The 20,861-nt window shown below is 46.0% G+C and overlaps 1 protein-coding gene across 1 annotated transcript; it reads right to left on the bottom strand.

The window, feature by feature from the left end:
* Window positions 1–11,026: 11,026 nt before the first annotated feature.
* Window positions 11,027–20,599, bottom strand: urp2 (urotensin II-related peptide). The gene is made up of 5 exons (XM_086007100.1): window positions 20,381–20,599; window positions 20,003–20,137; window positions 17,665–17,699; window positions 14,831–14,975; window positions 11,027–11,286 (listed from the first exon to the last, which is right to left on the bottom strand). Exons 1-5 carry the CDS (start codon window positions 20,481–20,483, stop codon window positions 11,261–11,263), a joined length of 444 nt encoding a protein of 147 aa, XP_085863226.1. The 5' UTR covers window positions 20,484–20,599; the 3' UTR covers window positions 11,027–11,260.
* Between the last annotated feature and the right edge of the window lie 262 nt (window positions 20,600–20,861).

Raw genomic sequence — 20,861 nt, 5'->3', positions numbered from 1 at the left:
TTCGGATCAGCCATGATCCTATTGAATGGCGGAGCAGGCCCGAGGGGCCGTATGGCCTACTCCTGCTCCTACTTCTTATGTTCTTATAGGCAGCTGGATCCTTGGAGATACTAGATTATGGCTGCTGATAGCTCTGAACCCCAGCCACCCCTCCCCTATCTCAGCAGCTACAACAAACACATGAGCAAGCAGCTCAGGGGTCTTTACATTATGCCCCAGAGAAAGTCTGCAGAATGATAGCAGCATGTTGCATAACATTGCGATGGACAGAGGTAGCGTCATGGACTTGGACGATGAGCAGCTGCAAGCTGTGGAAGAGTGGGAGGAGGTGCAGCTCCTCCCAGCAGCAGATCAATGAAGGCTGGGAGTTAGGTGTGTGAGGAGCATGTTGCGCAGGTCATTCAGTGAGCTATGCAGTTGGACATCATGCTTTCTATTGGACATATTTAGAATGATGGAAATGCTATTCGCTTTAGCTGTACATCTGTTGTAGAGAACTGCATGACTCATTGAAACGTATAAAATTCTGACGAGGCTAGACAGACTGGATGCAGGGAGGATGTTTCCCCTGGCTGAGGGGTCTAGAATGAGGGGTCACAGTCTCAGGATACGGGGTAGGACATTTAGGACTGAGATGAGGAGAAATTTCTTCACTCGGAGGGTGGTGAACCTGTGGAATTCTCTACCACAAAAGACTGTGGAGGCCAAGTCACTGAATATATTTAAGAAGTAGATAGATTTCTCGACACAAAAGGCGTCAAGGGGCATGGGGAGAGAGCAGGAATATGGTATTGAGATAGAGGATCAGCCATGATATTGAATGGCGGAGCAGGCTCGAAGGGCCGAATGGCCTACTCCTGCTCCTATTTTTCTATGCTTGGCTTGGTTTACTTTAAGCAACTGTTGCTTTTCATTCCCTGTGCAATGAAAACATGACAGACGTGAACGTGAATAAATTTTATTTTGCTTTTAGTACTTTGGTATTTGTGTTTAATTGTACCTTCTCCTTGCTGAAGTTCACAGCACACGTTTGTTTTTGATCCCCCCCATCCCCCCCACCCCGCCCGCCACTTCTGTAATCTTCCCAACTTCTTCGATGTTCTCACCAAGCTGAGCGAGTACTACTGGTGGATGACTGCATAGCCAACTAGCGGCCTGATGTACCTGCAACAACGCCATGGTCTGCTTTGTTGCAGTTGCTTTGGGCTGTTGGCTTTGATGCAGCATCTAATGTCACTTGTACGGAGATCTGTGATGGCGCAGAAGTGTTGCCGACTTAAGCAGTAACTGGCAGCTCCTTTGATAGTCCATGCATGCTCTTTTTTGGGAGGCATTTCCTTGCACAGCCTACTGTTCTGTGAGAACAGGGAATAATATACATCAATGAGGGGGGTAAGTGTAACCTAACCTGGCCGGTGGGAAACTGACTGATTTGGATCAGCCACCTGTTCAGTACTGCCCCTGGGTTTTACTCTCCATTGACTTCAATTGGTATCATTCTAGTGAATCTTCAACGTGCTTTTCCCATGACTTTGATATCCTTCCTATTATTGAGTAGTGTCTAGAACTGCACCCAGTACTTCAACTGGGGTCTAAAAAATATCTTTTGCAAATTCAATATTGCTTCCCTACTTTTATATACATTTCTCTGCACTGAACTGCATCTCCCTCTTATCTGCGCGCTTTGCTAATTGTCTATGACCTCTTGCAATCTTCCTCACACTTTGCCATGGCCCCTCATTTGGTATCATCAGTAAATTAAATATAATTCCTATTATGCCATGTGACATGAATCTTGTCATTCATGTGAAAATGACATAATGATACTGGGCAGCCTGCTGGTGGTGTTGTCCAGGGAGAGTATAAATACTCGGGCATGGGCCCAGCTTGCTCAGGACATTCTTTAACAGGAACTAGTGAAGGACACAGCTAGATCTCCATGTTGAAAAACAGTTGATTAAAGCCTTGTTTAATACTCAGACCAAGTGACTAGTAGTTTTCTTAACGTCACCATGTCCAATTGATTTTATACAAACACAAAACAGAAGATGTCCCTGGGCACATCCCTAAACCTATCCTGCCAATCTGATGAACACCCATTTATTCCTACTCTTTGTTGTTTGTCCTTAGCCATCTCTATCCATGTGGCTACATTTGCTTAAATACTATGGCCTAGAAATTAGCTATAGCCCCGCCAGCTCGCTGGCGGCCAGAATTTACCGTTGGGCGCGGAGCCACTCGCGCCCAGCCGATATTCAGTTTCAGCGCCCAAAGTCGAGGACGGCCGCTGTTCAAGGGTGTGGCCGCCCCCGCTTGGGGCGCTGAAACTGAATATCGGCGCGCTAGTGGCCGCAGCACCACCCGCAGCGGAGCGGCAGGCTGTGGTACTGCAGGCCTTCCTCCCTCTCTTAAGGGAGAGGTGCCTGCAGCAGCCGGAGCCCCGATCGCGAGTGCCAGCAAAAGAGCCCGGCACAACGGAGAAGTGCCAGGCTCCCGGAAGCCAGCCGGCAATGCCGCGGGGGGGGGGGGGTGGAGGAGGCCGGGAAGGAGGTGCGGGCAGGCGGCCGCCGAAAAAGCGGCCGGCCGCACCTCCACCTTAAAGCGCCCCACTAAGGCTGCTGTACGGACCCGGTCTCCGAATGTTATTAGCGGCCGCCACGGAAGAGGCGGCCGCTACTGAAGATGGGGGTCGGGCCGGTGTCGGGGCGGTACCGGGGTGCTGCGCACACCGATGACATCATCGGTGGCGGCGCAGCGCTAACGGCTACCGCCGCAATTAGCGCGTCAATGAAGTTCACCCGAAGTTTGCAGACTGGCGCAGAAGCCCTCTTTGGGCGGTAACTGGGCGCAAAGCCCACTGAATTTCTAGGCCTATGTGCCTTAATTGTGATCAGTTTTGTGGAGCCCTGTCCAAATATCTTCAGAAAATCCATTATATACAATACCCACTGTGTTCACTTCATGCACACAGGTTTCCTTTATAAAGTGAATTAAATTAATTGAGTACATCCTGTCCTTCACAATCCATGCTGACTGTTCCTGATTTGTTCATGACTCTCTGTGTTCCCTAATTTCATCTTGTATTAAAGATTCTAGAACCTTACCTACAACTAAGTTAATACTAATTGGCCTATAATTTTCTGGCTGATCCCTTGACCTGCTCTTGAACAGGGCTGTAACATTGGCACCCTCTAGTCCTTTGGCAGAATTCCTACTTTTTTGGAAAATTGGAATTAGTCCCTTCCCTATCCCCTCCCTGGTATTCTTCAGTATTCAAGGATGCATAGTATCTGGGCCTGGTGGCCTTTCTACTTTTAGTCCAATTAAGTAACTTTATCTCCTGCAGTGGATCTGCACATCCCCCCTCAGATTGTCCTATGGTTCTACTTCCAAATTTCTCTGTAAAATCTGAGGCAATATATTAAGCATCTCTACCATTCCCTCATTCTCAATTGGCCCTTTCATTTTGAAGTGACCATACCCCATTCTTTGACTAATACAAAAGTAAAATACTGCGGATGCTGGAAATCTGAAATAAAAGCATAAAATGCTGGACATAAAACAAAAGCCTGACATCAGTCATCAGAAAAATGCTGGAATCTATTATTAAGGAAGTGGTAACAGGGCACTTAGAAAATCATAATATGGTTAGGCAGAGTCAACATGGTTGTATGAAAGGAAAATCATGTTTGACAAATTTATTTGAGTTTTTTGAGGATGTAGCTAGCAGGGTAGATAAAGGGGAACCAGTGGATGTAGTATATTTGGATTTCCAAAAGGCATTTGATAAGGTGTCACATAAAAGGTTGTTACGCAAGATAAGGGCTCATGGGCTTGGGGGTAATATATTAGCATGGATTGAGGATTGATTAACGGACAGAAATAAGAGATTAGGGATAAACGGGTTATTTTCAGGTTGGCAGGCTGTTACTAGTGGGGTGCTGCAAGGATCAGTGCTGCGGCCTCAGCTATTTACTATCTATATTAATGACTTAGATGAAGGGACTGAGTGTTATGTATCCAGGTTTGCAGACAATACAAAGCTAGGTGGAACAGTAAGCTGTGAGGAGTACGCAAGGGCCACGATTTTATCATTGGTGGCGGGTTGGGTGCGGATCAGGTGGTCGTGGGTTCTGCCTCCGCTTTCAGCTGGTCCGAAATTGAAATGTTACCTTAATTGGCCTATTGAATCTCTGCGTGCGTGCTACCTGGCCCAATTAGTGGTTTCGGGTCTGCTGCTCACTTCTGCTGACGTCTGTTAGCCAGCTGCATTTAACGGGCCCATGCAGCCTTGTTTCATTCTCATCCTTTTCTGCTAGTTTTCATGTTGGCAACTATACCCATAACTGCTGCAAAAGCCAAGACCTCCCCGCGCTTTGATGATGACTCCCTCCATGCTCTTGTGGATGGAGTGAGAGGACGCAAGGAGGTACTCTTCCCATCCTCTGGATGGAGGAAGCCTCCTCAGCAAATCAAAGCAGCCTGGCTGCAAATTACTGAGGAGGTCAGCTCCAGATTGTTGTGTGCTCGCTCCTGGGTCCTGTGCAGGAAATGGTTTAATGACCTGGTACGCTCAGGAAAAGTGAGTATAACATCGCACTTACCCTCAACCTGCTCCCCATCTCTTCTCATCACCAACACTCTGCATTGTCAACCTACTCCTGCACATCTCACTTTATCCTTGCACCCTTAACCATCCCTCTCTATGTACAGAATCACTTCACCATTCTACTATGCATCCCTCACACTCACTCTCACTGTTATGCAATGCCAACAATTAACAACGCACAGGGAGGGCCCTTGGTATTGGCACCTCACTCCATCTTTGTCTCCTTCTAAGCATCTATGCTATGGATTCTCTACACTCACTCCATCATTCTCGCTCTAACTCCATTTGTGTCCCTCATTGCAGGAAAAGAGAGTCCACAATAAGAGGGAGAGGGCCAGGACAGGAGGCGGGCCACCTTCCATTGCCCATATGACCACCGCTGAGGAGGCTGCACTTGAAATCATCGGAGGTGATAAGGATCTGGAAGTGGGAGACGGTCAGACGGGCACAGCAGAGCAAGCTGGTGACAGAATAGATTTGCACCTCTCTCATTTACATTACAGATTGAGTTCTGATCATCTGCACAATTCGATGTGCATGCTACGTTAATATCACATGTCTAACTCATGCCTTTACTCCCCCACAGGACCATCGGGAGCTCCCCTCCCCACTGTCCAGGAGGAAGAGCCTGAAGACTCCTCAGAGGAAGCTGCAACCTCTGAGGGTGCAGCGTCAGCAGAATTAAGCGCACCTTGCACCTGTGCAGATAGGCACACCTCGGTGGGACCTACGTGAGATAGAGTAGTGTTGTCACCTGGTGTATTACATCTCACAAGTGAGCATCAGCAGATGGCAGAGACAGGGACAGCAGTGGAGAGCCCTCGTCGGAGGCCACAGGGCGCTCCCAGCTCTGCTCAGCTGCATGTGGACCCTGTGTCTCTGGGGCCATCCAGAAAGAGAGCGGTGCTGGAACTCCAGGAACAGGTGCAGGAGTCTCTGGCAGGTTTTCCATCCAGGGTTACTGCGAGTGTGGAGAGGATGGAGGAGTCCATGTCTAACATGAGCAGTGCCTTTGTGGCGGCAATAGTGCATGAACGCACCACCATGGATAGGGTGGCAACCTCCATGGAAAGGATGGCTACGTCAAAGGAAAGGATGGCTATGGTCATGGAGGAAATAAGTCGCCCGAGTTAGGAAAACATGGTGAATGTTCAGAATAGATTGACATCTCTGGAGGAGTGATGGGCAGCTATTGAGCAGAGAAACCAGAGCTCATGGAAGTCCTTTTGAGGAGGACTGCCAGTGCAGATACGGGTCCTCAAGGCCCCACTGATGTGCAGGAAGGTGCTGTCCAACCACTTGCTAGCACTGAAGTGCGGCTGACCCATGAGAGGGATGTTGGTGGCAGGCAACAAGGAAGTGGGGGCTCCTCTCCAAGTGCTCACACTCCCATGCCACTGCGGAGCCCTCGGTCATAGCCCCACCAGAGTCCTCACCCAACTGAGATGGACGTCTCAGCCCCTGCACAGCCACAGGAGGAGCAGACTGTTGCCGAGCCCTCACAGGCTCGCAAACCCAGAGGACTCCCGCCAAAGGTGTCGAAGCAGGAGCAGCATGAAAGTGAGCAAGGTGCCTCCACATCTGCTGAAGCCATAGGGGAAGCATCACATAGAAGCATGCGTAAGAGGAAAATAAAGCACAATTAGTCACAAGGGTAGTCACTTGGGTGTTCTGTTGTTTTTTTGTTCTGTTTAATATTTGCCATTGTCATCCTTTTGTGCATGTATTAAACAAAAATGATGGCAAACAGTTGAAGTTCTGGCCTATGTATTCTTGGAAATGGAAGTTGCACATTGAGGGCTCAGGGTGACTTGCATTTGTCATGATGGTGGAGAGAGTGGTAGGAACCCACAGGTTCTTGTACATTGTGTGGTGTGATAAGAAGGTGCCAGCCACATGTGTTTGATTCAACTACCTAAGCGAATCTGGCAAAGATTAGTGCATCCCTTGCATTACGGGCAGCAGTGTGCCCGCGTGCTGCTGGAGCTGGCGCATCTGCCTCCACAAGGTCTTCTCCTCCTCCTCTGCGCTGAGCCACTTGGTCCTCAGGCAGCTGCAAGCCACGATGCTGTGCGATGTTGTGCAGTGCACAGCAGACCACGATGATTCTGGAGACCCTGGCTGCTGAGTACTGTAGGTTTCCACCTGATCTGTCAAGGCATCTGAATCACATTTTGAGCAAGCCGATGGTTTGTTCGATGATGGCTCTGGTGGAAATGTGGCTGGCATTGTAGTGCTCCTCAGCTTCGTTTGATGGCCTCCTCAATGGTGTCATTAGCCACGTCTTCAGGGGATAGCCCTTGTCTCCAAAGAGCCATCTGGAAAGTTGGGTTGGTGGATTGAAGAGCTGAGGCACAGTAGACTGCCACAGGATGAACGAGTCATGGCAACTGCCAGGGTACTTTGCACAAGCATGCATAATGTTCTTCCTGTGGTTACACACCAGCTGGACGTTAAGGGAGTGGAAGCCCTTGCGGTTCACAAATACAGCTGGGTTGTGATGGGGTGCCCTAATGGCCACATGCATGTAGTCTTTGACATCCTGCACCCTTGGCAAACCTGCCAGCTTTGCTAAGCCAACCGCACGTGCGGTTACACTTGCTTCATCCGTGGAGAAGTTGATGTAATTGTGCGCCTTTGCAAAGAGGGCATCGGTAACCTGCGTGATGCAAGTGTGTGCAGATGACTGGGAGATGCTGCTGATGTCTGCTGCTGATCCCTGGAAGCATCGTGAAGCAAAAAAATTGAGGGCGGTGATGACTTTGACAGCCACTGGTAAGGAGTGTCCACCTGCTCCTCTGGGCTCCAGGTATTGGTGCAGCAGTGTCAGCGACTACCTCTCGCAAAAGTCTCAGCCTCCTTTGGCACTGCTGCTCAGTCATGTTGAGCAAGCTCATCCTCTGCCTGTAAACCCTGTGTTGGGGGTATCTCCTGTGGCTAGGTGCAGGCCTGCGCTGATGCCCTCTGCCCTGTGCAGCATCAGGTGGGTGAGGAGGAGGTTGGCGCTCCTGTTGTTGCTGCTGCTGCTGTGCCTGGTTCTGCTGCTGCCGCGGCTGCTCTTCCTCCAATTCTGAGGACCAGGATGAGAGGATATAAATGGTTCCCATGCTGCTGGTAGATATCTCCGTTGAGGACTAGAAGTTATACGCGCTCAGTCAATGTGGGGAGAGGGTTTTCCCAAGAGGTCACAGTGGAGAAGGATCTCAGCTTCACCACTTACAAGCTCAGTAGACCTGCAAAAAGTGTTCCAACACCTGAAAAAACAAAGTTCTGTCATCTGTAAGTCAGCCATGTTAGAGCTCCGTTTTTATGCTGGAGCTGCAGCTGTCAAGAAGTCAGGCACTTGATGAACCTGGCACAATCAACTGGTGTGGTTTGGGAACGGCATGGAACATGCAGAAAATGTGCAAAAATTGAAAAATGCTGTTAAAATCGGCTTATCCAGGCCCTAAGGGCCTCTCCCGCTGCTTGGTGGCGGGACCAATCAGGAATCCCAGAGCTGGCATTTGGCAAAGTGGCGTGGAGGCGGGTTGATGGTGGGATCACAACCCGCCGTCAATCAAAATGATTTTAACCCTTGACCCGCCTCCAAACTCGCCCTCTCAGTGCCGATATAATCGCGGCCAAAGAGTCTGCAAAGGGATGTAGACAGGTTAAGTGAGTGGTCGATAAGGTGGCAGTATAATGTGGGGAAATGTGACGTTATTCACTTTGGTAGGAAGAATAGAAAAGCAGAATATATTTTAAATGGTGAGAAACTTTTAAATGCTGGTGTTCAGAGAGATTTGGGTGTCTTTGTACAAGAAACACAAAGTTAGCATGCAGGTACAGCAAGCAATTAAGAAGGCAAAAATGGCATGTTGGCCTTTATTACAAGGGGGTTGCAGTACAAGAGTAAGGAAGTCTTTCTACAATTGTACAGGGCTTTGATGAGACTACACCTGGAGTACTGTGCACAGTTTTGGTCTCCTTATCTAAGGAAGGATATACTTGCCTTGGAGGCGATGCAACAAAGGTTCGCTAGATTGATTTCTGGGATAAGAGGGTTGTCCTTTAATGAGAGATTGAGTAAAATGGGCCTATACTCTAGAGTTTAGAAGAATGAGAGGTGATTTCATTGAAACGTATACAATTCTGAGGGGGATTGACAGGGTAGATGCTGAGAGGTTGTTTCCCCTGGCTGGCGAATCTAGAACTCGGGGCATAGTCTCAGGATAAGAGGTTGGCCATTTAAGACTGAGATGAGGAGGAATTTCTTCACTCAGAGGGTTGTGAATCTTTGGAATTCTCTACTTCAAAGGGCTGTGGATGCTCAGTCATTGAGTATATTCAAGGCTGAGATAAATAGATTTTTGGACTCTAGGGGAATCAAGGGATATGGGGATCGGATGAGAAAGTGGAGTTGAGGTCGAAGATCAGCCAAGATTTTATTGAATGGCGGAGCAGGCTCGAGGGGCCGTATGACCTACTCTTGGTTGTATTTGAATAGGAAGTGCTGAAACCATGCAACGGCAGTCCCACAAACCTGGTGACAAAGAGGCATTGGAGGAGGATGGTGTGGTTAATCGTATTGAATGCTGCTGAAAAGTTGAGGAGAAATAATGCACTAACCCCAAACTCCAGTTCTCCATCCGTATCCAGCTCCTGCGACCTCCTTCCCCCACACTATTAGATATGAGGAGATCATAAATTCTGTCTCCAAAATTGGGGAGTTTGCTAAGCTGCTCCTGCCTTTTTCCCCCTCTTAGGCAGCCTCCCATTACAGCACCCATATTCCTACCCCATTTTGCGCTTCACCGCTGTCACTTCCACATGTCGCCTTCATACTCTCTTCCTCCATGAAGTTTACCACCAACTCCCTTGACTTCATTCAACCGAACTCCTGACCCTTGGTGTATACATGTCACTTTCCTTTCTTGCTCTGTCACTTTGGTCCTCTCCCGTTTGGTTGGATGCAAGTTCATGCCCATGAGCTGCCATGCAGTGAAATAGCTATTAAAATAGAACTGTATTGGTACTCTCGGCCCTACAGTTCCTCCTTCCTTTCCCATGGGGCCTGCACTAATACCTCCCCACTCCCCCCCTCCACGTTTGAAGCCAAGAGTGGGGAAAATGAAGACGTAGCCGATGATTGGCTGGAACTGTGGCTCTTGATTAGAAAAAGGGCAGAACCCTTACTTTTTCATGATTTGAGGTCTTTATATGTGAGTAAATATGGTATTTGATAGCTTTTATCTTATCTTCTGAACGATGCTACTTGATCTATAATGAGCATTTTACCAGAAATGTTGTCCATACTTTTCACATTTTGGTATAGTTTTTCTTTGGGGAAAGAAAAAGCTTTTGGATTTGTTTTTAATAATACATGAGGCTCTTGCAGTATATTTTACTCTCTGAATGTGGAACATACATCAGTAGCGCTTCTACCAATGATCATTTAAGATTGAATTCTTTTGAGTCATTCTCATGCTGAAATTGGACAATGATGTCATTTTAAACATATAATTTACTACATTATATTTATTATTACAGTTGTATAACTGCTTCAGTAGTAAGAAAGAAAGGCATGCATTTATATAGCGCCTTTCACGACCACCGGACGTCCCAAAGCACTTTACAACCAACGAAGTACTTTTTTTTGTGAAGTGTGATCACTGTTGTAACGTATTGCCCCAAATAAACCAATATGTCAAGTTTACATAATCTTTCATGAAGTGCTTTATATTTCACAAAGCTATTTGCCTGTGCTTTACTTTTTCTTTTGTGTGAGAACTGCACAGATGTGCGCCACAGAACGCTATCTGGGTTGACTGGTATGTTGAGTTGCTGTTGAGAGAGGCAGTGCGTGGAGTTGATGTGCTTTCCTCAGAAGGAGGGAGAACGGGAGGTCCGGTTACCTCAAGCCACGCCTGTGAGCAGAATCTAGGGAACTGGTTGCTTGCCCTTCCTGTCAGCTAGAGTGGTGTTTTATCAGGGAAATCTGAAAAGGGGAAGAAAGGAACGATAGCAACTCCAAATAACATCGACAGAAGAAAGATGTGGAGGTGCAGCTGTAATTTGCCACATCAGCAACAGGTTTCTATAGCAACGAATGGATAAAGAAGTGATGTTTTACTCAGCCGGCTCTCGATACTTTGCTTTTTTTTAAAAAGCAGTTTTATAGTTCCTGGAAGCTTGTATCCCCTTGTATGGAAGAATTGCCTTCACACGCTATCTGGCTCAGTTTCGATATAAAAACTGAAATTTCTGTGCCTAAGTAAATTCAAGTGTTACAGGAAGTATTCACAAGGGAGTCCTTTTAGTTTGAAAGGTAAATGTCAGGATTTTGTACCTAGGAAACCACAATGGAATCCAAATGTTAATATAGGTTTATATGTAGTGTATAGAGTGCTTTGAAAACCAAGTGCTTAAGCTAACTTGGTAAAAAAAAGTAAACTTTTATTTCAATAGGGTAATTTAAATACACATCGTTAACTATATTCTTCCGATATAATTTTTACACAAGGCAAAAAAGGTATTCTGATTAGATTTTTATTCTGTTATTTAAAGGATAATGTTGAAAGTTTTAAAGGTAAAACTTCCATTGTCAAATGTTTTAATTTCCTTGGTCGCCGATTTGGTCCGTCCAAAATGCAGTTAACCTGGTGTCTTCTAGATGCAGTATTTCCAAAAACAAGCTGAAAAATAAGGATAAAGTTTTTGAATAGTTTGAGCATCGTATTAAGTTGTAAGAAACTCATTGCTTAAACTCTTAAAGCTAAATGTAAAAATTATTAATAAAATAAAGGTCCTCATTTGTTCCTCATGGTTTTTTCATAAGTGTTTTAACATTAAATATGTGTACATTTGTGGAACATAACTCCAGATATCCCATGGGTTTTGTTGACTGAGGGAAAATAGTAGAAGGTAGACTTTTGACAGGGAGGGTTTTACTTTACTTGAATGGGAACAAAAATGTTGATGAAAATGTTCAGTCCAAATCATAAACTCAACAGGGACAGCTTTGTTTACTGTGATAACAGAGTCCAAGTTCAAAGACAGTGGATTATATGTACAATAAAAAAAACTGAACAATTTAGAATGATACCTTTTCTTAGCAGATATCTGAATTACAAATTTACAAAGAGACTGTATAGCCGACAGTAGATTGGGCCTATATTGGAAGTGCAGTGGGAACATACGAATCATTCATCTGTATGAACTTATCTGGCTAGTTTAACGAGTTACCATTTTCTTCGAATGCACTGCAACCACATTGGATGTGAAATATGAAAGGATACTGCAATCTATCTAAAAAGTAACTTATTCTCCATATGTGCCAAAGGAAATGCTATCACGTTGAAATTCCAGGGGACATTGGTTACAAAAAGTATACTACATCTAGCATCAATATGATTTATATACTTTTTATTCAAGAGACTAAATGGCATGTAGGATGGCCCCATAAAACTGAACTCCATATCAATATCTGATATTCAACCCCTGGAATGAGCTAGTCTAAAACAGACACCTTTGGGTCAAGCTTAATATTAATTGACAAAAACAAAGAAAAAATAATTTGACTCAAACAATTTGGTATTGGTGAATGAAAATTGAATGTACTTTGGCTGACAGGAAACCCCATCTTACAACAGCAAATAGTCTCGCCCAGCAGTAGCACAGACATACTAAATCATGGAATGAAGAAATGCCATTCAGCCTGTCTAGCCTGCTCCTTTCACACATGTACAATTTGCCTTACCATGGATTTTTAATTAATTTAATCTCTTAAGGGAAAATTCTGCATAGTTTCTGCCCATTATTTATAATGTCATATTTATCCAACTGTATAGCCTACAGTAGATGATTGGGCCTATACTGCAGTTGTCTTGCTGCAGTTGTACAGGGCCTTGGTGAGACCACACCTTGAGTATTGTGTGCAGTTTTGGTCGCCCTATTTGAGGAAGGATGTTCTTGCCATGGAGGGAGTGCAGCGAAGATTCACCAGGCTGATACCTGGGATGGCAGGAATGATGTATGAGGAGAGATTGGGTTGATTGGGCTTATACTTGCTGGAGTTTAGAAGAATGAGAGGGGATCTCATTGAAACTTATAAAATTCTAACAAGACTAGACAGACTAGATGCAGGAAGGATGTTCCCGATGGCGGGGGAGTCCAGAAGCAGGGGTCATAGTCTAAAGATAAGGGGCAAGCCATTTAGGACAGAGATGAGGAGGGATTTCTTCACCCAGAGAGTGGTGAACCTGTGGAATTCTCTACCACAGAAGGCAGTTGAGGCCAATTCATTAAATATATTCAAGAAGGAGTTGGATATATTTCTTAAGGCTAAAGGGATCAAAGGATATGGAGAGAAGGCAGGGACAGGGTACTGAGTTTGGATGATCAGCCATGATCTCATTGAATGGCGGAGCAGGCTCGAGGGGCCGAATGGCCTACTCCTGCTCCTATCTTCTATGTTTCTATACTTTCTGGAGTTTAGAAGAATGAGAGGTGATCTCATTGAAACGTATAAGATTCTGAGGGGGATTGACAGGGTAGATGCTGAGAGGTTGTTTCCCCTGGCTGGAGAGTCTAGAACTAGGGGCCACAGTCTTAGGATAAGGGGTCGGCCATTTAAGCCTGAGATGAGGAGGAATTTCTTCACTCCGAGGGTTGTGAATCTTTGGAATTCTCTACCCCAAAGGGCTGGGGATGCTGAGTCTTTGAGTATATTCAAGGCTGAGATAGATAGATTTTTGGACTCTAGGGGAATCGAGGGATATGGGATCGGGTGGGAAAGTGGAGTTGTGGCTGATGATCAGCCATGATGTTAGTGAATGGCGGAGCAGGCTCGAGGGGCCATATGGCTGACTCCTGCTCTTATTTCTTATATTCTTATCAAAGTATTCAGTCAAGCTAATTCATGTTCAAGTGTTCCAACTGGTACCAGAACCTTGATCAAAAGACATGGAACACAAACAGTTTTTCACATTTACCTTGAAGCCTAAAGGCACCTGACAAATAATTTGAAAGATAACAAAGGCTTCTGTAACTTTAGAAAGTACCCATTCAAAGGTGTTAAAGTGATAGTTTGGTGGGTAACAATACATCATTCTAAAGGAAAGGGAAACGCAAGCAAATCTCCAAAGATCAATCTACCGCGAGTGAGAGCCAGAATTTTTACAATCCAGCAGGCAAAGAGTGAGTTACAGAACTCTCCATACCAGCTAGAATATCAGTTATTTCAGTGGCCACAGATAGGTCAGAAAGAAAGAAAGACTTGCATTTATATAGCGCCTTTCACGGCCACCGGACATCTCAAAGCGCTTTACAGCCGATGAAGTGCTTTTGAAGTGTAGTCACTGTTGTAATGTAGAAAACGCAGCAGCCAATTTGCACACAGCAAGCTCCCACAAACAGTAATATGATAATGATCAGATAATCTGTTTCCGTGATGTTGATTGAGGGATAAATATTAACCAGGACACCGGGGATAACTCCCCTGCTCTACTTTGAAATAGTGCCAGGGGATCTTTTACATCCACCTGAGAGAGCAGACGGGGCCTCGGTTTAATGTCCCATCCAAAAGACGGCACATCCAACAGTGTAGCACTCCCTCAGTACTGCACTGGAGTGTCAGCCTAGATTTTTGATTGGGAAAAGGGAGAAAGCAGCAATTGGACCAGGGAAAGGTAGTGAAGAATTTTCAATGTCTGCCTTGTTGACTGACTTATAGTTGCCAAATAAGACATGGGCTGGTTTAAAATGAGATATTGAGTAGATATGCCCAGAAGAACCCAATGGTGCCGAGACACATGTAAGGGTTAGAGTTGAGGATGAGGTCTATGAGATTAGCTAAATTACCTGGATGACTAGGGATACAGGTAAGGAGACTGAAACATGGTTTGAGGTTACTCAGGATAGCAAAGGACTTGGCATTTGCTAAAATTTGGCTTTGGCACCCTGGAACAGGGAAGGGAAAAACTGGCCGAGGTTTCCCTGCTGAACTCTATCCATTGACCCCCTGCTAGAAGTGCACATGCGTTGATGATGGCTCTGCTGTGATGTTCCCTGCAGTCAAATAGCCTGGACAGGCATGATTAAGAAATAATGATCAAGATACTATAGGGCGCCCATGGAACCATATCCCAGCAAGAAGTCACTGCTGTCGAGCGAGGGGAGCAATTTGTGAGAAAATAAAAGTTGCCATAAAATCTAGCAGCGACTGCCTGTCTCACGTACCTCGCTTGTTGGATTTCTTCCCGCCTTGCTTCTTTGTTTTTTTGGGGTCTTTCTCCTTCAAAGGATTTGCAGCAAATGGTTCATCTTTCATTTCCCCTTCTTTGTCAGGAAGCAGAGATCCATCTTGAATTCCTTCTTCAAATTCCTACAGAATGATCAAGCCAAGCAAAGTTTGGAAATGTAAGAAATGCTTAGGCTTCAGTATTCAATTTTAAGAGGGGGAAGAGGCTCCGTCAAAGGGGATCCTCACTGTTTTTTGGAAGGAGAGCTGTGATGAACCTGACTTATCAATGATATCACATCCAAGTGCCACAATTTTGCATTTGATACAAATTATGGGACCATATTTAAAGGACACAAAGAAACTTTGCAAACTAAACTTTAGCCTTTTAAGTGATAAGGCTGTAATTAAAATTAGTGGGCAGTGCAATCTCTCTCTCTCTATTAAGTCATCTGGCAGTGTTCTCTGACTATATATGCTGTGCCTATATGCATCTCTTCACTTCACCTGATGAAGGAGCAGCGCTCGGAAAGCTTGTGATAAAGCTGTTGGACTATAACCTGGTGTTGTGTGACTTCTCACAATTGTCCACCCCAGTCCAACACTGGCATCTCCACATCATTTATAATATTGTTCATGAAAGCCTCTCCCAGCCTCATGCTGGCTGTCTCCAAGGCCAGCTCTTGCTGCTTCTCATGCTCAGCCTCAAGATGTCACAGTCTCCCTGCTTCCTCCTAACCCATGCTCCCTCCTGACACAAACCCACTGCTTAAAAGAGAGATTAATAGAAAGAAGGAAGAAAAGTGACAAAATGAATCAGGCAAACATAGAAGTGCACAGATGACAAAGTCAGAAGTTGTGTTACATCCATACAATGAGAGGTTGTCAAACAAAAAGGCAGACAGACTTAGAGAGTGGGATACAAACGGGAACAGTTATAGGAAGAGAGTAAGCTTGTATTCCTATATTTGTCCATAAACAACACCACAGAATATCAACAACATCAACTTGCATTTATATAGTGTCTTCAATGTAGACCAATGTCCATGGCGCTTCACAGAATTGTAATCAATAAAAATTGGATACTGTGACAAAGGAGGAGCTATTAGATAGGGTGACCAAAAGCTTGGTCAAAGAGGTGGGTTATAATAAAAGCCTTGAAAGAAAAAAGGGGGTGGCGAGGCATAGGAATTTAGGGAAGGAATTTCAGAGCGTGGGGCATAGACAGCTGAAGGCATGAGAGCCAATGCTGAGGGAAGGGGGGCAGGGTGGGGGCTGGGTGGGGTTTGGGGGAGTGGGTACACGAGGCCAAAGTCAGAGCAACTGAGAGTTTGAGGGGAGGATTGTAGGGCTGGAGGAGATAACAGAGATAGGAAGGGGCAATTATAATTACATATTAACAGGATACAGATGAGGAAGGTCATTTGGTCCCTCTTAGCACATCCATTTAGAAAGATCTTAGACAGTCCCACGTGTCATGGTATCCAACTGCTTCTTAAATTATTCCAGGGTTTTTGTTTCCACTATGCTACCCGGATCTCTCTTATACTGTAAGGTAACTTTGCAGCTACTTTCATTCACGGCTGAAACATCTGGTGTCTACAGTCACCTAATACTTCAGTTCTGACCCTAGGGATCAGTTTCATGACTCTTTGGTACAGAGAACTGAGAATCTGAGAAGGACCAGCAAGGTGAAATGGAAGGCCAACATTGACGACGGCGACAAGTAGAAACTTTCGGACAGTTACAATGAGCTCGCTAGAGAAGAACCAGACAGCTGGGAAAGATGAATGGGGGCATCAGCAGAAAGACCTGGAGAACATCTCCAAGCCCATCACAAAGCTTGGGTCGGCGGTATGTCACCACGAGGTGGCTTTCCTTGTGCTGGCAGTGCTCCTGCCTTGGTGCAGGTGCGACATCTGGACCAACAATTGAGGAGGTCCATCCAAGAATGAATAAAATGACATTCGGGGCTTTATTGTCTGATTTTTGTCTGGTGACCAGAGCTGGACGTAGCATTCAAGCTATGATTTCACCAGGGCATACTTACACTTCTTCCAGTGCATACTCTACTTTTGGCCATATAATTTATCGTTCTACTTGCTTTGTTGATCGCTGCTCTACAGTAATTGGATATATTGAGCATCCATCTAATACCCTCCGATCTCTTTTAGCTCCGCCTTTGGCTATCACCACACCATTCATGGAGCCCATTTCACCATCGTTACTTTACACTTGCATCAAGTTTTATTTCCCACTGTTTTTTTAACATTATTGACAAATGCTGTCTGGTTCCCTGCGAACTTCTTACAGAATGAAAAGAGCGATGGTCGGCATTGCTCTGCGTATCTATATTTCATGGACTTTGGATATTAATAAAAATTCAAAAAATAAAAGAATCTAATACTGTTTGTTTCTTAATGCCTCTCAAAGGCAAAGTCTCATCACTCATGTAATGTTGCCATCCTCACCGCCACCAATACAGGGAAACACTACACCCTGGTCCATTTTCGTTCAAAATAGTTTCTGTTGTAATCATTGTAGTGGCTGTGAGAGGTGGCAATAAGAATAAGGGATGGCGTTTTACCGGAAAACTCAGAAACTCGGCATTATATATTACGCATTCTCTGTATCGTTCATTATCTATTCTACACAGTACATTACATATTAACACGTGTATATTACGAATCGTTTATGCATAATGTTCCCCAAATTTGGATGGTGCCCGAGTTTGTTTTGGAGCCATACGTGAACCAGAACTCGGCACTCACTGTGCTAATACTGGGTAAGTTTCAGATCTCACATCCATTCAGATCAGGGTTAAATTTCTTACCGTGTTACCTCTTCTTTCAGCCCTCTTCCCGCCGGCTGAAATAAAGTTAGAAACACATAAAATCTCACTGAGTAACATTGTGGGCATAAAATATATTTTAAACGCCTCCATTGCCTAAAGTGTCATCACCTCTGTCCGCCCATGAGACCTCCTTTCAACCTTATTCATGTTGGATTTATTTTTAATATCATCAAACACGTTGGGCACGTCTCTTTCTGCAACTTTTTGTTTTATTTCAATTCTAAAGTTGGACTTCTCTCAAGCGGTGTGAAAGATTTCTGTGGCGCCTTAACAGGTGTCTCCGAAACATCATAAAGCGCCTCACATCCAAACGCATTTCTTTGGAGAGTGGTGGTGGGTACGTGCACCTAACTACTAACAATGTTGTGATTCTATGGTGTTTGTGCGGTGGGAGCACACTGGATTACAGTAAAATAATACAATAATGGCATGCGGTTCAGAATGGCCAGCGTTTCTTTGCCCCTAAATCGAATCCCTTGCGAAATGGTGCAGAGGAGCCGGCCAGTGTCTCCCCATTCAGTCTCGGGTCTATTGTGTATGTTTTCACATTCCTTCTTTTACTTGGTCTTGTATCGCAGCAGTAGAGTTATTTCAAACACTCAAACCAAAAACATTATTTCACGAGTGTTTACTTATTCCTAAATCTCGGGACAAATGAAGTTAGGGCGGCTTCCACCCGATCTTTCACTCGGTCCCTGCCTTAGATTTTTGATCGATCGCATCGATTGCCCCTTTCCCAGTCTGATGGTTCGAAACCTTTTACATCCCTTCATCTTTCCCCTCTTCAACTCGACTTTTTAACCTTCCAAAATTATTTATTTTGAATGTCTTTGAAGGTCAATTCTCCCTTATTGCTATTTTTTGTCACCAGCAAGATACATTTGTGCCCACAATTGTAAGATCACTTTTGTTTACTTCCAAACTGAAAATGGTTGCTATTTAATAATAAAAACAAAACGAATTAACCTTAAACTTCATGTCCAATCAATAAATACCACAGTCAAGATTCCATTTGCTGTCCCATCCCTCCCTCCTCACACTCCCTCCCTCACACTCCCTACCTCCCTCTCTCCCTCAAACTCACTCCCTCACACTCACTCCCTCCCTCCCTCACACTCCCTCCCTCACACTCCCTCCCTCACACTCCCTACCTCCCTCTCTCCCTCACACTCACTCCCTCACACTCACTCCCTCTCTCCCTCACACTCCCTCACTCACACTCCCTCCCTCACACTCCCTCCCTCTCTCCCTCACACTCACTCCCTCCTCACACTCCCTCACTCACACTCCCTCCCTCACACTCCCTACCTCCTTCTCTCCCTCACACTCACTCCCTCACTCCCACTCCCTCCCTCACACTCCCTCCCTCACACTCCCTCCCACTCACTCCCTCTCTCCTCACACTCCCTCACTCACACTCCCTCCCTCACACTCCCTACCTCCCTCTCTCCTTCACACTCACTCCCTCCCTCCCTCACACTCTCTCACTCCCACTCCCTCCCTCACACTCCCTCACTCACACTCCCTCCCTCTCTCCCTCACACTCACTCCCTCCCTCCTCACACTCCCTCACTCACACTCCCTCCCTCACACTCCCTACCTCCCTCTCTCCTTCACACTCACTCCCTCCCTCCCTCACACTCCCTCACTCCCACTCCCTCACTCACACTCCCTCACTCTCCCTCCCTCCCTCACACTCCCACTCCCTCCCACTCCTACTCCCTCCCTCTCTCACACTCCCACTCCCACTCCCTCCCTCCCTCACACTCCCTCCCTCCCTCACACTCCCACTCCCTCCCGCTCTCACACTCCCACTCCCACTCCCTCCCTCACACTCCCACTCCCTCACACTCCCACTCCCTCCCTCCCTCACACTCCCACTCCCTCACACTCCCACTCCCTCACACTCCCACTCCCACTCCCTCCCTCCCTCACACTCCCACTCCCTCACACTCCCACTCCCTCCCTCCCTCACACTCCCACTCCCTCACGCTCGCTCCCTCCTTCCCTCCCTCACACTCCCTCCCTCCCTCTCTCACACTCCCACTCCCTCACACTCCCACTCCCTCCCTCCCTCACACTCACTCCCTCCCTCACACTCCCACTCCCTCCCGCGTTCACACTCCCACTCCCTCCCGCTCTCACACTCCCACTCCCTCCCTCACACTCCCACTCCCTCTCCCTCCCTCCCTCACACTCCCACCCTCCCTCCCTCCTTCCCTCCCTCACACTCCCTCCCTCCTTCCCTCTCTCCCTCCCTCACACTCCCTCTCTCCCTCCCTGCCCCCTCCCACACACACAGCTCCACCATACCTACCTCTGCTTCTTGTGATTTGAGTTCGGATTCTACCAATGCCATCTTTTCGCGCTTGGTCAAAAATAGTCAGGAACCTCATAATGTTCTCGCGTCCTTCCGAAGTTAGTTCTCCAACAGCCGCGGGCCTCGCAATCTCTTCCAGACACAAATATATATATAATAAAAGTTACACATTTAAACTCTGATACACAGTATTCAATTTGTATATTTGTAAATAATCAGCATCCCTTGAGAATAATTATATTGCTCAGTGTTTGTGTTTCTACCTAATTCGTTCACTCAGAGACTCCTTCGTTTTAAGACTGAGGAATTTGAAATCACTTCTAATTCGAATGAAAACAGAACCAGGTAGTCCGAATGTTCCCACACCCAACTTACCCTGGTGGCGCTGCACTTGGTCAGAAGGCACGGGGATCGATTGAATGCGGTGAGCTGCAGCAACAGCAATGATGAGAAGACTCAATAAGACATTGGGACTCATTCTACCAAACTCTTTTTTCCCACTTGCTTAATCTCTAGCTCTGTGCGCGCCTTTCAACAAGACTTGTCAGTGATTCTGGTCTAGTCTCCGTCTCCTTTAACTTACCGAGGTCCCCATATTTAAACCCTGTGGATCATCATTCACAGAGAGAGAGAGAAAAAAACTCAATCAAATCGCACTCTACAAATCTGTACCTTGACATTTGGCGACGTGTCTTTTCTAATTCTGTGGTTGGCTTTGTAACAGGTTGGAGATGTAACTCCCGCGTCACACCTCTTGTCTAGTCGAGAGCAAACACATTAAATGTGCGTTATCGCTGCTTGAACAGGGCAAACTTACAAATATTTAGGTAAACTCTCACTCACACACTGAAGGAAG

This window comes from Somniosus microcephalus, chromosome 14 (assembly GCF_052327205.1).
Source record: "Somniosus microcephalus isolate GS21.2 chromosome 14, FLI_Smic_1.0, whole genome shotgun sequence".
Classification (NCBI taxonomy): Eukaryota; Metazoa; Chordata; class Chondrichthyes; order Squaliformes; family Somniosidae; genus Somniosus; species Somniosus microcephalus.
This window is presented reverse-complemented; position numbering and strand designations above follow the sequence as displayed.

What these genes read in the sequence shown, in the direction of transcription:
- urp2 (XM_086007100.1), bottom strand. Translation starts at nt 20,483, where the DNA reads ATGAGTCCCAATGTCTTATTGAGTCTTCTCATCATTGCTGTTGCTGCA. An exon ending in CCAAGTGCAGCGCCACCAGG is followed by an intron (nt 20,138 to 20,380) that starts GTAAGTTGGGTG and finishes TGTGTCTGGAAG; the next exon opens with AGATTGCGAGGCCCGCGGCT. An exon ending in CTGAAAGAAGAGGTAACACG is followed by an intron (nt 14,976 to 17,664) that starts GTAAGAAATTTA and finishes ATCATTCTGTAG; the next exon opens with GAATTTGAAGAAGGAATTCA.